We start from the raw sequence: 15,784 nt of genomic DNA, 5'->3' as shown, positions 1-15,784 counted from the left end.
TCTTTACAAAAACAAATGTGGATCTGATGCTCTGTATTACTGCATAGTGAATAAGGATGGCAAAGGATTAATGAGTATTATACAATGCTCTATATAAAAACTTATTATGAAGAATCATTCTTGGGTAAGATCTTTAAGACTTTTTCTGCTCCTGGTTAGAAACAATACTTGCATCCCAGTCTAAACTGAAGTTAATACAGCAGACAGACCGGTCTGTACTGATGTTTTTCATAATCTAGTTCAATCAGTTGTAGCCTTACTAATATGGGTCATAAATACTAATTTACAATACCAGTGAATTGCAGTGCAAGTCCTCAGACAAACCTGTATTCTTTCACTGAAGAAGTATTGAAGCTCTTTGTTGAAGGCATCTTATCACTTGATACATTGGGAAGAAGTTAAGATTATGTGAACTGGCCACTTGGAAGGAATATAGGGATGTTGCGAGTGTATATTGGAATTAGACCTGGCAAACTGTGAAAAATGGCAAGAAGGACTTCTTCAAGTACATTAGCAGAAAAGGGAACACCAAGCAAAATGTTGGCCTACTGCTGAATGAGATGGGTGAACTGGTGACAGAGCATATGTTACTGAATGTCTTCTTTGCTTCAGTCTTTACTACTAACACTGGCCCTCAGTTCCTGGATGTAAGAGGGAAAGTCTGGAGAAAGACTCTCCTAAGGTCAAGGAGGACTGGGTTGGAGATTACCTAAACAAGCTGGACACCTTCAAATGTGTGGTCCTTGATAGGATCCATGCACAAGTACTGAAGGATTTGGCTAACGTTACTGCTATGCCACTCTGTAATTTTTGAAAGGTCAAGGAGAACAGGGGAAGTGCCTGAGAACTGAAGGAGAGCCAATATTACTCCAATTTTCAAAATGAGCAGGAAGGAGGACCCAGGAAACTATGGGCCAGTCAACCTCAACTTCATCCTAGGAAAGGTGATTGAATAGCTCATTGTGAAGGTCATCTTTAAGCACACAGAAGAAAAGATTATCAGTAGTCAGCATGGATTCACAAAGAGGAAATCATACTTGGCCAATCTGATAACCTTCTGTGATGGTGCAACCAGCTGGGTAGGTGACGGGGGAGCAGTGGATGTTGCCTACCTTGGCTTCAGAAAGTCTTTTGACAGTGGCTCCCATAACATTGTCATAAGCAAGCTTAGGAAGTGTGGGTTGGATGAGTGGATGGTGAGATGGATTGAGAACTGGCTGAATGAGAGAGCATAGAGAGTTCTTACCAGTGATCCAGGGTCTAGTTGGAAGACTAAGGGTAGTGGTGTTCCCCAGGGGTCTATACTGGTTCCAGTCTTGTTCAACATATTCATCAACAACCTGGATAAAGGGACATTGTACTCAGGAAGTTTAGTGATGATACAGAACTGAGGCGAGTGGCTGACATGGCAAAAGGCTGTGCTGCCATTCAGTGAGACCTGGACAGAATGGAGAGTTGGGCAGATGTGATCCTCATGAAGTTCAACAAGGATAGCTGTAGAATCTAACACCTGGGGAGGAATAACCCCTGGCATCAGTATAGGTTAGGGGTTGACCTGCTGGAAAGCAGCTTTGTGGAGAGGGGCTGGGAGTGCAGGTGGACAAGTTCACTATGGGCCAGTAATGTGCCCTCTTGGCCAAGAAGGCAAATGGGTGCATTGAGAAAAGTGTGACCAGCAGCTAAAGAGAGGTTCTCCTTCCCCTCTACTCTCTCCTGGTGAGACTGTATCTGGAGTATTGTGTCCAGTTCTGACCTCCACTACAAGAGGGACAGGGACCTAGTTGAGAGTCTAACAGAGGGTTGCAAAGATGATCATGGGACTGGAGCATCTCTCTTAGGAGGAGAAGGTGAAGAGATGTGAGGCTCCTTAGCCTGGAAAAGAGAAGACTGAGATGGGATCTTACAAGTCCTTATAAATATCTGAAGGGTGGAGGTCATGAGGATGGGGATGAGCTCTTTTCAGTGGTGGCCAGTGACAGGACAAGGGACATTGGGTACAAACTAGAACACATGGTGTTTCAATTGAATTTTAGGAATAGGTTCTTTACTTTGAGGGTGACAGAGCAGTGGTACAGTCTTCCCAGAAAGGCTGTGGAGTCTCCTTCTCTGGAGACTTTGAAAACGTGCCTGGATGTGTTTCTGTGCAACCTGATTCAGGTATACCTAGATTAGCAGGGGGGTTGAATTAGATGATCTCCAGAAGTCCCTTTGAGCTTCTGCCATTCTATGATTATATTTCATTTATATCTAAAACACTGTATACCTGTATGATACTAATATTCTGATTAGGTATTTTCCTATCTTTGCTTTAGTTCATATTCACTCAGAATGTTTTGATTCTTGACCTACCTTCATTGCTGCATGTTACTTAAAGGATAAACTGTATTTGAACTATACTGGCTTTATGGTGTGGGTTTTTAATGTTTTTCCCCCTCAGTATTGTTTGTTGTCACTTACATATCTCTTCAGAATAGTTACAACCATGTATTTCTTTGGGTAGTGTTCTTTGGGCTATCCTGTGGCAGATGATCATAGTGATAAAGACATGATTTCAGCTTACACTGTGACAGTAGCTGTAGGTCTTGTTATAAGGCATGAAATATGGCTTAGATTTCTAGTTTTAAAAGTTTTCCCTGAAATTGCTCCTGTTCTGATTTGTCATTGGTCATGCCTTCCTCCATTTTTACTTTTTAACTGCAGTGCATTAATCAGCATGTTTTGGCATGTAATTGTGGTCCGTAGAAGATTTCATCCAACTGTTTCATGTTACTGACTGCTGTCATAGCACATAGCACTGACCTCAGTGTTGCGAGGCAAGCTAAAAGTTAAAGGTAGTTGAAAGCTTGTCTCTTCAGGTGGAGGTTATTCTGTAGTTTCAATGCAAATCTACTATCAGGAAATAAAGTGAGGAGGTCCACTCTAAACGCAAGAGCACCAATATGCCTTTTTGTCTGCAAAAGACAGTATTACCTGCAACTCTGTTTTCATTATATTCAATTCAAATATGTGTAGATCAACCACATCTGCCTTTCTGATGTGATAGTATATTGAGTATTTTATTTTTAATTTGGTTCATGTTTTTGCTACTTCCAATTCTGTTGCTTTGTCTTGTAAGAATTCTTCACAAAGTACCTCATTGTGTGAGGTTGCTAGTAGCACTTGCTAGCCACAAGGCCTATAAAGCTTGCACACATGCAAACCATAATGTAAATAATTTTGTAGGTTCTAATTCCTCATGCATAGATGGAGCAGGGAGCATTCTGTGTTGGATTTAGGTAAACCAATTTGACTATAAGCCATCTTTCCACAGTTCAGGAATGAGAATAGCTCATGACTGTTAATTTGCAGGTTAAGTCTGGTTATTTTGAGATCTTGAGATCATGGTGCAGCATTTGAGATGTCATTCACCAAAGCACTGCTGATGGTGGAAGGCTGTCATTTTCACAGGCTAATCTCTTTTTTCTGTCATAATGAAGAGCACATGAGAGAACGTTATCTTGTGGAAAATGACAGGACAGTTACTCACTTCCTTATGTGATGCTTTTAAACATGTGCTGTATCACACCATACCTTTGTTTCAAGTCCTCTAATTTTGTTTCCAAACAGGCTCATCCATTTTACCTGAATGATCATTCTGCTAATTGTACAGGTGTATGTTCTTTGGTGACTTAGTACATAGGGATATGGATGTTTTCCTGCCAATAAAGATTTTATTGCTGATGGTTCCCTTGTCACTTCAGAACCTGTTTGAGTAGTCATTTGGCTCAGCATGAGGTTGTGAAAGAGCAATTTCAATGATTTATTTTTTTTTCCAGAGCTAGGGCCTGCAGGAGTGTCTGTCTTCCAAGGATTGGTTCTGTGGTTCTGTGATTCTGATTGTCCTGAACACAGAGTAACTGAAAACTGTGATTTATTTTTTTTTCATACTGTTTTTCTGGTCCCTCTGTTGCCTTAATTTATAGACTGTAAGGCCTCTTCATCTCTTTGTACTCCACTTATTGCTGGACTCTGAGTGTTTTTAGGGGTATCTTTTAAGGGTACTGTCGTTCTATCTTTTAGGCATCTTCCGTCCATCTGAGGTTTTGGCAGTTCTTGGGAATAATAGAATCATCTAGGTACCTGTAGGGGTTCTAAGCAGTCTGCTTCTCCTTTAGTAATGATTAAATTACATCTGTCTTGGGAGGGATATTCAGGCAACAGCCATTTAAAAACATACAGAAGACAAGAAAGAATAGCTTTTAGGGTTCAATTTTTAGCATCGTAAGAATGTTAGACTCCAATCCAGAAATATATACGCAGTTGAAGGGCCTTCCAATCCAGAAGAGACAACAGATATATCTAACTTGATGGATTAATTTATACTGGATGCAATATGAGTTGAATAGTGCTAATTATTATTACAACTGTGTGGGTTGCAGCGAATTTATCATATCTAGAAATCATAATCTAAAAAATGTATTTCCTCTCTAAGGAATGGGGAATCCTAGTATTTATAAATTAAATGTGGATGAAAGTAGTAGTTTCATCTCTGTTTTTGTCATAGACTGAGAAAAGAGAATGGGAAAATACGTGGTTGCTTGCATTGTCCTGTAGCTTTGAAAACTTTCTGGAATTGCTTTACCTGTTTGCCTTTGAATAAATCTGTTGAGGAACTGGATTTTGTTTTTGTTTAGATTTCTTTTATCTTTTCTGAAAGTATGTATTTTAAATCATGCATATTTTATACTTGTGGTGTTTGTTGGTTTTTCCCCCCTGTAGTATTGTACTCTTACTGAGCCAAAAACAAGCACTGGAAGAACTTAAGCAAACAGTTCAGCAATTAAGATGCTCTGAAGCAAAATTTGCAGCCCAGAAAGAACTACTGGAACAAAAGGTTCAAGAGAATGATGGGAAAGAGCCACCACCTGTAGTGAACTATGAAGAAGATGCCAGATCAGTTACTTCTGTGGTAAGTTTTGCATCTGTTTTAATTAGTTGTGCAGATGTACTGTTGTACTTTAGTTCTGGGATCAGTGTCAAGGTATTCTCTGGGATGACTAAAGTGAATAAATTTCACTTTGCATTGATGGAGTCTTGTTAGAAAACCAGCTCAGTTTATAATGTGTTTTCAAGGTGCAGTAACTTGTAGCTCTCTGTATGTCCAAACACTTGATGCTTAGATTCTCATTAGATTGGTTTATAATCAGAGCTGTAAATCCATGAATAGATTGATTCAGTAAACATGACTGAGGATCTATGGTTACTTTTGTTGGCAGTGTTGAAGAAACACATTCAGAATTGTGGATAGAAAATAACAATAAAAGCTGTTGGAATCACTGCATACATTGTGTAATTGAGAAAGTAATTTTATTAACTGTAATTATACTTTTCTTGTAAAGGAACACTATTTTGTTTACAACTTAAATGTTTACATGCTCTTAATAACCAAAAGTAACTTTTTGTACTGTGATGATACCACACATAATTAAATAAATACCTTGCTAATGTTTTGTGTTACTTAGATTTTTCAGTTGTGTGCACATAGGTGTAGAGATGGTATGCCACACAGAAAAGTAAACAAACAGTACCTGTTTACTGAAGAGACAAGCAGTAGTGCTTGCTTTCATGGATTAGATTTGGCATGTATGAGATGTTTGTCAGTTATTTTCTTTAGAGATGTAGCCTGACATTTCTTTTGGCCCACAGAGCAGTCCTCAGTGAAATAATAATGGTCGTTTCTGAGAGGAATGCTTTTCTTTCCTCTATTTGTGAAACCATGTATGCTTTTTTCTTGCATTCCCATTCTATAATTTTACTTAACTGTCATTATTCTCTTGCTTCCACTCTGCTGGTTAATATTTACAAGGCAGGTGATTGCCATTTTCACTACTACAAAACATTATTTTCATGTGTGTTTGTCATGATCTCAGAGGAGTTGATAAGGCACAAAAAGATAAATGAAGGATCAGGATACTGATCATTTTCTGAAAGCTTGAGAAGGCTTGGAATCTTTTTAAAGTAGGCTGTCTCGTTAGTTATTTCATGTAACATCATGTGGTAGTGGTAGTCAATATTGTCTGTAAGGATTAGTAGAGATTACAAATCTATATTCTTCCACCTTAGTTCAAGGGTACTAAAATATGTCTTCTGATGTCCAAATCTCTGTTTCAATGAATAGGAGAACATAGTATTTGCATATATGTACAATACACACTGAAGAATTCTGATATCTAAATTTTTTTTAAAGTGATCTACGATAATTTATCTTTTCTGGTTTTACTTACTGAAGTAGGTATGCACTGAGATTTCTAGAATGATGAAAGAAATGCATCACTGCATATATTAAATATGCCAAGAATAAGAAACATTGTCATAAGTGATTTTTGGTTTAGGTAGTTTAAAATTAAAAATATTATTTACAAACTAACTTTGTAAAACTTTGTCTCCAAGTATTTATATAGTAACTTACAAATGCAGCCAGTTTCATAGTGGCATAGATGACTAATTGTTTTCCATCTCTTACCTTAAGTAGCAGTAGAATAGAATGCTGATAAGGAATGAAATTCTAAAATGCTGTTCAAAATGGTTATTTTTAGACAATATTATGGTTACGTTCTGTTTATGTCATGTGTGTGTTATAACTTAATTTGTTTCCTTGGGTTTCTTTTGCCTCTGTTAAGTGTAGGAAGTTTCATATTTTATTAGTGTCTCCATGGCGGTTTGGATTCATCAACATATGTTATTGTTTGTAGAATGTTAGCTGTATAGTAGTGTTCACATATACATTTTAAGGAAAAAAAACCAACTGTGTGCTGTTCCTGTTCTGTCCATGTTAGCATAGCCAGAAAATTAAAAAAAAAAACTACTTTTGGCCATTCATGAGTATGCTTGCTTTCTGTAGCTTGTAGTGGGTGACTTTTTTATCTCCTGCTGGGTGGTCAGTTTGGATCAGGCTCTGAGGAGTGGGCTGCTGGTGTCATATGGGAGCTTTTTGCCTGCTTCAGTCATGGAATCGCTTTCTTGCGATTTGGGTGAGTTCTGCTTGCCGGTTGAGTTTCTTACTGCTATTTGGGCTGGTCTTGCCATGTCTTGGCAGATTCTCTCTGCTCTTGGGTAAGCAGGCCTCAGGCTCTTGCATGTAACTCTTGGAGCTTTGTTTGGCTCATAGGCTATGGTGACTGTCTTTCCTTGGGCAGTTTTGGGGTGAGCAGCATTCCTCTCAGTTCTTGGACAGGTAGTGTTTCTCTCCTGGTCTGTGGTGCCTGGGATAGCCACTTTAAAGTTCTCTCCATGCAGTCAGAGTTCTAATCACCAGTAAACAGGAAAAGTTCGTGGCAAGTATCTAGTTGCATCACATTGTACTTCTTAAAGCTTCAGCCAGTTCAGCGTGGCAACTGAATCGTAAAGACTCCGGGTCAGTACCCTTTCTTCTTTTAAGTCTTTTTCCAAATAAAGAATCCTTTCATCATAGGCCTGAGACTTCTCCTTATAATACTGAATCTTTTCCTCATAGTTTTTAAATTAATCTAGTGCTGACACTATGCATGCACCCATAATTACAGAATGTTCGCTCCCTGGCTCATGAGAGCTTTCAGACAGTTTTTTAATAATGTGATTTGGATTTTTGCAATTTTTTCACCCATTCCAAATCTGAAGCCATAATTACACAATTATCTTGTGAAGGTATCCCACTACTGAATACCTTAGGTCTCACTGTGCCATTAATGTAATAAAATATACATGAATACATATATAAATATAAAAAAAGAAATAATAAAATATAAATATAAAATATATAAAAATAAAATATATTTTACTATTTAATATTTCAGGTGGTGGTATCTTTGGACACCACCATAACTTGGTTCATGATCTGGAGCTTTTCATTCTCTCCGACAGGGCTACAGGACCTCTCTCTCTCTCATGTAATCTATTGCTGGGTTGGAGCCTTTTGTGGCTCCTCTGGGATTCAGTTCTGTTGGGGCTTTTCCCCGTTTCTGCCTTGGTCTGGGTGCAAGGCCCAGGTGTAGTTTGTTGCCTGTTAGGACAGGCCCTTCAGCTGCAACTCCGTCAGGATTTGGCTCTTACCGCTTTCTGGGTGAGAACAAAACAAATTGCCTACCTTCTTGGCTGGTTTAAATACTGTCCAAAGGCAATTAATGCACTTTGGTAACAAAGAAACCTGATAACTGAACCCTATGGAGGGGGCATATCCAAACATGGTTGGGGGCACACACAGTTCACAGGTGCTTACAAGGTTAATTACATGTGCTACATGTTAGCCTGGACCATCTGGACCCCAGGAAGTGTCCAGGTTTGCACATTCACAAGTGCTTAACCCATTGTCTTGGTTAGAGTATGTTTGGGGTTTTGACCCTTCAGGAAAACAACAAAGTAGTTTTTTTATAAATATCACAGTTTTCGTCTAAGGCTTTTTGGGGAGCCATTGTCTTTAAAGTCATTAATATGGTGGCTAGGAGAGTTCTTCTGGGAAGTCTGTGTTGGTATGCAAAGAGGTGGCTGTGTATTAGAGGGTTTTGGTCCATTTTAGGTGCTTGCTACTATTGTGCGGTTGATCTGTTCAGTCCGTAAGATTCATACATACAATTTGTAAATTGGCACTGTTTATATGGATCATTCTATCTACGATTTGATCTTGGCATTAAAGTGTCTCACAAACAGCATGATAATGAGACATAGGCACATGAAGCCATGGTTTAGTAGTGATGAGGTGCTGGGTGACAGGTTGGACTTGATGATCCTTGAGGTCTTTTCCAACCTGATTGATTCTCTGATTCCATAGCTTTATGGTAAAAATTTGTGAGGAAGTAAGGATTTTCAACCAAGGTGACTGAAGTATCATCTCAGTTTTTTATGCAAAATACTTATTAAGAACTTGATGAATTGAGTCCTATATAACTACACTCTTAATATGTAGAAATGATTGATTCTATTTTGCGGTGAAGAAAGTTTCTCCCATAACAGAAGAAACTAGAAAAAAACAGAGAAGGCTGGTCTTTGATTTGACAAGTGGATTGAGGATGCTTAAGAGGTACTACTGATGAACTTTGAGGAGACCTCTTATTTGGACAGTCCCCTTTTAGTGACTGAAACATGAAAGACTACTTCTGTTGACTAGTAAGGAAATAACTCAAAGTCTTCTTGTAATTCTGAAGGAGAAATGCTACCTCATTTATTTTGGCTTATTGTGTTAGATACAATTTATTGAATTAACTTGGATATGATTTATATCTATTACTCTTTGTTACTGCTACTGAGACTTGCACACTAATCTTTTTTTTCCTATTTTTGAAATAGTCTTTTTTGTATTTATGATTCATACAACTGTGATATAAAATATGACATGAGTTCAATAGACCATAGGCTGTACTCAGAGTGGAATTTGAACACTGCCTAATTATTGTTTCCATTTTTGTTCTTCTGTTGTTTAAATTGGGAGATATTTGTGTTGTTGTTTACTTAATATGTAAAAGCATTAACACTAGGTTGGTTTGCTCTTTCCCTTATTTGAAAAAGTAGTGGGTAGTTTTGCATTATGCATGTCTGTTCTGAACAAAAATGCTAGTAAATTTCCAATATTTATGCCAATATATATTATTTATGAAAATAAATCCTTAATTTAAACTGGCACCCTACAAAGATCCTTTATTAAGCCTACCTTGCATATGCCTACCTCACCTCTATCTTACCTGTTAATATGCAAGCTGATTTTCTTAATAAACTCATGTAGAAATCTGTGAAAACCAAACCCATCACATTGGACTGTGCTAGCTGTGAAACAGAAATCAAATTACAGAATCACAATGTGGTATGTGTTTTAAGGGACCTCCAAAGATGATCTAGTCCAAGCCACTTGCTAACATGGATACACCTAGATCAGGTTGCATAGGAACACATGTTTTCAAAGTCTCCAGAAAGGGAGACTCCACAGCTTCTGCGGGTAGCCTCTTCACATGTTCTGGCTCTGGCACCATCAAAGTAAAGCAGTATTTCTTTAAGTTCAAATGAAGCTCTTGTGTTCTAGTTTGCACTAGTTGCCCCATGTCTTATCAGTGGCCACCACTGAGAAGAGCCCAGCCTCCACCCTTTAGATGTTTACAAACATTGATAAGATCACCCCTCAGTTTTCTCTTTTCCAGGCTACAAAGCCCCAGTTCTCTGCCTCTTCTCCTAAGAGACATGTTTCAGTCCTGTGATCGTCCCCGTGACCCTCTCTTGGACTCTCTCCAGGCATTTTGTGTCTTTCTTGAACCAAAGTGATCAGAACTGGACACAAAACTCCAGATGCAGTCTCACCAGGACAGAGAAGAAGGGTAGAACTTACTTCTACCTGCTGCCATACTTTTCTTAATGCACCCCAGAATACTGTGGGCCATCTTGGCCAAGAGGGCACATTGTTGGCTCACGAAGAACTTCTTGTCCATGTGCACTTCCAGGTCCTTCTCTACAGATCTGCTTTACATAGAATACATATACATAGAATAAACCAGGTTGGAAGAGACCTTCAAGATCATCGCGTCCAACCCATCAACCAATCCAACTCCGCCCAAGCAACTAACCCACAGCACCAAGTACCCCGTCAAGTCTTCTCCTAAAAACCTCCAGTGATGGTGACTCCACCACCTCCCCAGGCAGCCCATTCCAATGGGCAATCACTCTTTCTGTATAGAACTTTTTTCTAACATCCAGCCTGTATCTCCCCTGGCGCAGCCTGAGACTGTGTCCTCTTGTTCTGGTACTGCTTGCCTGGGAGAAGAGACCAACATCCGTCTGTCTACAACCTCCCTTCAGGTAGTTGTAGAGAGTAATAAGGTCACCCCTCAGTCTCCTCTTCTCCAGGCTAAGCAACCCCAGCTCCCTCAGCCTCTCCTCATAGGGCTTATGTTCCAAACCCCTCACCAACTTTGTTGCTCTTCTCTGGACTCGTTCCAGCAAGTCAACATCCTTCCTAAACTGAGGGGCCCAGAACTGGACACAGTACTCGAGGTGCGGCCTAACCAGTGCAGTGTACAGGGGCAGAATGACCTCCCTGCTCCTGCTGGCCACACTGTTCCTGATGCAGGCCAGGATGCCATTGGCCCTCTTAGCTGCCTGGGCACACTGCAGGCTCATGTTCAGTCTACCGTCGACCAGCACCCCCAGGTCCCTCTCAGCCTGACTGCTCTCCAGCCACTCTGACCCCAGCCTGTAGCTCTGCATGGGGTTGCTGTGGCCAATGTGCAGAACCCGGCACTTGGATGTGTTAAATCTCATGCCGTTGGACTCTGCCCATCTGCCCAGCCTGTCGAGGTCCCTCTGCAGAGCCTCTCTACCCTCCAGCAGATCAACTCCTGCCCCCAGCTTGGTGTCGTCAGCAAATTTACTGATGATGGACTCGATGCCCTCGTCCAGATCATCAATAAAGATGTTAAAGAGCAAGGGGCCCAGTACTGATCCCTGGGGCACACCACTGGTGACTGGCTGCCAGCTGGATGTGGCACCATTCACTACCACTCTCTGGGCTCGGCCCTCCAGCCAGTTCCTAACCCATCTCAGTGTGCTCCCATCCAAGCCATGGGCTGACAGCTTGGCCAGGAGTTTGCTATGGGGAACGGTGTCAAAGGCCTTGCTGAGGTCCAGGTAGACTACATCCACAGGCCTCCCCACATCCACCAGGCGGGTCACCTGATCATAGAAGGAGATCAGGTTGGTCAGGCAGGACCTGCCCTTCCTAAACCCATGCTGGCTGGGCCTGATCCCTTGGCCATCCTCTAAGTGTTGCGTGGAGACAGCCAGAGGCTAGATCTGGAAAATGCGGTCTTGATGCAAGAACTTATGGCAATGAAGGAGGAGATGGCAGAGCTCAAGGCACAGCTATACCTGCTAGAGAAAGAGAAGAAGGCATTGGAATTGAAACTGAATACTAGAGAGGCCCAGGAGCAGGCCTACCTCATCCATATTGAGCACTTGAAATCTGAAGTGGAAGAACAAAAAGAGCAGAGAATGAGGTCTCTCAGCTCAGCAGTCTCTCAGCTTTCTAGCAGTTCAACCCTGTGACGGTTTAGGCGGTGCCTTTACAAAAATTATGAGCTAACACTTGGGTGTAAAAAGGAAAACAAAAATAATTCTAAACTAATTTCATTGGTCAGATGTGAGATGTGCCATAGCAATATCTCTCACATTCTTTTCTCTCAATCTCCTTCTGTCTCTTTGTGCTGGTGTGCATGCTGTCCTGGACAGAGAGATGCCGCTTATCAGCATAACTTGAGATAAGCATTACTAGCTTTCTCTAACAACGCTTTTGAGCTAACTGAAATTCCCTTAACATCTTTTCCTTTTCTCTTTTCTTCTAATTAACTAGTGGGAAAAGGGAGGGGAGGAATTGGGGGGGAGAAAGCGGGGCAGAATCTTCCTGCCCAAGGAGGATTTCTGTGTTGTTTTCTTTTTGTAAATACATGTATAATACTGTAAATACTGTATATTTTGTATATATTCATTGCATTCCATCATTGCTTGTAAAATACAGCTCTGTTTCACTTCTACAACTGCATTCAGCCGAGCTTTTGTTTTAATGTGTGTGGGTTAAACCATCACATTACACAAAATAATTGGCTTTCAGACATGGGGCAAGATTTGCTTGATTTGTTTCTGCTCAGATTAGGAAAGTGACATGAAGGTGTTTTGGATTCTTAGGCATCTGATCTTTTCTGCTTTAAGTGTTGTAGTGTGCAGGTATGTTGTTGGATTCCTGTGTGATAAATTAGGGAGATAGCTGATGTATAAATTGTACCTGTGGTTTAAGTATAAGAATCAGCTTCTCTATGATCAATTTGTGGGGTTCTTTTGGCTTAAGAAATACAGGAATATGACTGCTATAACATTACCTATTGAAATTCATGAGTTCAAAACCCCAGTAGGTGAGAGTAATTCTGAGTGATGGCTGGGATGCAAAAGTAATTTATTTGATGTGTGTAATCCTGCTGCTGGTAATAATTAATGTGTTCTTGTTAGTAGCTCGACTATGCAAAAGGAGGGTATCTAAGACCTGTTTCATTTTTAAATGCAGACCTAGGCGTAGGAGAAGTAGTTCTAACTCGAATCCAGAGATTTCTAGTGATGAGGAGAGAGGGGAAACAGTTAGAACTAAACAGGCTATCAGTAAGGTGAACTGGGCTAATTTTGCAATCAGCCAGAAGCAGTGGCAGCTCCCAAGATGGTGACCACAATGTCCTCGGCAGCCACTACGAAGAAGGAAAAATCATTTCCTTCTTCGTTAGCAGGACTGAATGTGGCCTCTGCAGCAGCTGTTTTGTCTCAAAACCTGTTGGCTTCTGTTAAGCCTACTGGAAATCCAAACACAGCTCCAATTAAGCAAGTAGTGGCTTTAGATAAGAGAGGTAGAAGAATGCTGATGCAGTAGCTGTTGGGGGAGAGCAGCAAGATTCCTCTGCTGGTGAGGGACCTTCTGTTAAAAAAGATCCTGCTGAGGAGGAAGAGAAAGTTTTGTCTTAAAGATATACTTGAGTTATTGAGACCATCAATGGATACTGGAGATGCAGAACAGGATACAGTTTCTGGTAAGACAGTAGCTAATGGAGGTGCTTCTGAGCTTAAAGAGATCCTTAAGAAAGTAGCAGCAGAAGCATGGGGAGAGCCACTTCAGGAAGATGACACAGACAAGGAAGAGGATGATATTCAGACTGCTAGCACCCCCAGGCAAGAAATTAGGCATCAGAGCAGAGAATGAGCCAATTCTGAATTGGCTTTGCAGATGCTTCGATACAGGTGCACCAGCTCTAATAGTAGGAGACAAGTCAGCATCTCAGATAAGAACTCTCTCCAAGGACAGTGGAATAGATAGACGTCTAGACAGGTGTCTTGGTAAGGTTTCTCTGTGGACATGCCTTTCACTGGCAGCTCTTGTGAGATACCCATCCAGAGATGACCTTCCATGGAATCCTAAACCCTGGAACACCATGGATGAGGGAATTAAGCATTTGAAAGAATTTGCTGTGAGAGAAGCTTTGTATGGCAATCCTGGCACTCTGAATTCTGACAAAATTCCTGTGGGAACTGGTCCTGATAAAAACCTCATCAAACTTGCTCCTCCTAGTTATGCTACTATTTTGGCAAGCAGAAGTGTGGCAAGAAATTATGGTGGAGCTCCTCCTACGGTTGGCCATTTCACTGATCAAATGAGAGAAATGGAGGATAGTCTCATGCGTGTTTCTTCGGTTTCAGCCATTGAAACTCTCTCTGGTGAGATAAAGAATTGCATGAAAGAGCTGAAGGAGGAATATATACTTCTATATCCAAATTGACACAAGGAGATAATTCCAGTTCTTCCTCCAGATGAATACAAGTTTCAGCTGTTAGAAACAGACATCCTCCAAGGAGGCCATTCCAAAACAGATCAAACCAAAACAGACCACAGAGGCAATCACGTGGGAGTATTTGGATAACTCTGTGTAATCAGTTTGGTGAGAACATGAAGAGATGGGATGGTCAACCAACTTCTAATCTTTTCAGGACACTAAGGAAACTGCAGAGTGGCAGAACCCAAGGTAGCAATACCAGAAGGGTAGCTGTTACTTCCTCAGTTTCCTAGAACAACCCTAATAGCTCCAACAGTGATTCCAATTCTAACACTGGACACTGTGCTTATTGCACATGTGGACACGTTCCCCATAACTAGGGGTGCCCTGCCTCCCACCAGGGGGAGGAGAGGGATAATGGAGATAACAGAATCTGTTGAGATGTGTACATCCAGTGGCCTGGCACTTCAAAATTTCAGAAGTACAGGGCCTTGGTTGACACAGGAGCTCAGTGCACCATAATGCCATCAAATATTGGGGATCAGAGCCTATAACTATTCTAGGAGTCACTGGTGCATCTCAAGAGTTAACTAAGATAGAAGTTGATATAGGTTTAATTGGTAAACAGTGGAAGAAGCATACTGTTGTGACCGGACCTGATGCGCCTTGTATTTTGGGAATTGATTTTCTGAGAGAAGGGCGTTTTAAAGACCCTAAAGTTTACAAATGGGCTTTTGGAGTAGCATCTGTAGAAATTGATGGACAAAAATTGAAGCTATTAGACCTGAGCTTTCTGATGAATCTGCAGAATCTGATTGGTCAGTTGGAGAGTCAGAAAGTCATCAGCAAAACTCATTCACCTTTCAACAGTCCAGTGTGGCCTGTGCGAAAGCCGAATGGAGACTGGCGTCTGACAGTCGACTTCTGTGCTCTGAACGAAGTAACTCCACCTATGAGTGCAGCAGTACCAGACATGGTGGAACTCCAGTATGAGCTGGAATCCAAAGAGGCCAAATGGTATGCTACCATAGACATTGCTAATGCCTTCTTCTCTATTCCCATAGCAGAGGAATGCAGGCCTCAGTTTGCTTTTACCTGGAGAGGAATTCAGTACACCTTTACAGATTGCCGATGGGCTGGATCCACAGATCCGGCATGTGTCATGCAGTGATCCGTGATGCTTTGGAGAAAGGTGGTGCTCCAGAACACATCCAGTTCATTGATGACATCATTGTCTGGGGTAAAACTGCTGAAGTTTTCAAGAAAAGTAACAAAACCATGGACATTCTCCTGAATGCAGGTTTTGCCATCAAGAGAGACAAGGTGAAAGGACCTGCCAGAGAGATCCAGTTTCTGGGAGTGCGGTGGCAGAATGGACACCGACACATTCCAGTAGATGTGGTAAACAGTCTCTACCATGGCAAGTCCCATGAACAAGCAAGAAACTTTACATTTCTTGGGTATAGTGGGATTTTGCAGACTGCACATTC

The 15,784-nt window shown here is 41.0% G+C and overlaps 1 protein-coding gene across 2 annotated transcripts in view; it reads left to right on the top strand.

Annotated features, from left to right (window-relative positions):
- The window catches only part of FER (FER tyrosine kinase), a 137,446-nt gene that overhangs the window by 36,450 nt on the left and 85,212 nt on the right, over positions 1–15,784 (top strand). For both annotated transcript variants that reach the window (XM_054178126.1, XM_054178127.1), the window contains exon 8: positions 4,759–4,948. In XM_054178126.1, the coding sequence (XP_054034101.1) occupies positions 4,759–4,948 (190 nt within the window). The remainder of the gene's footprint in view (positions 1–4,758; positions 4,949–15,784) is intronic.

Source organism: Dryobates pubescens, chromosome Z (genome assembly GCF_014839835.1).
Source record: "Dryobates pubescens isolate bDryPub1 chromosome Z, bDryPub1.pri, whole genome shotgun sequence".
NCBI classification, from domain to species: Eukaryota; Metazoa; Chordata; class Aves; order Piciformes; family Picidae; genus Dryobates; species Dryobates pubescens.
This window is presented reverse-complemented; position numbering and strand designations above follow the sequence as displayed.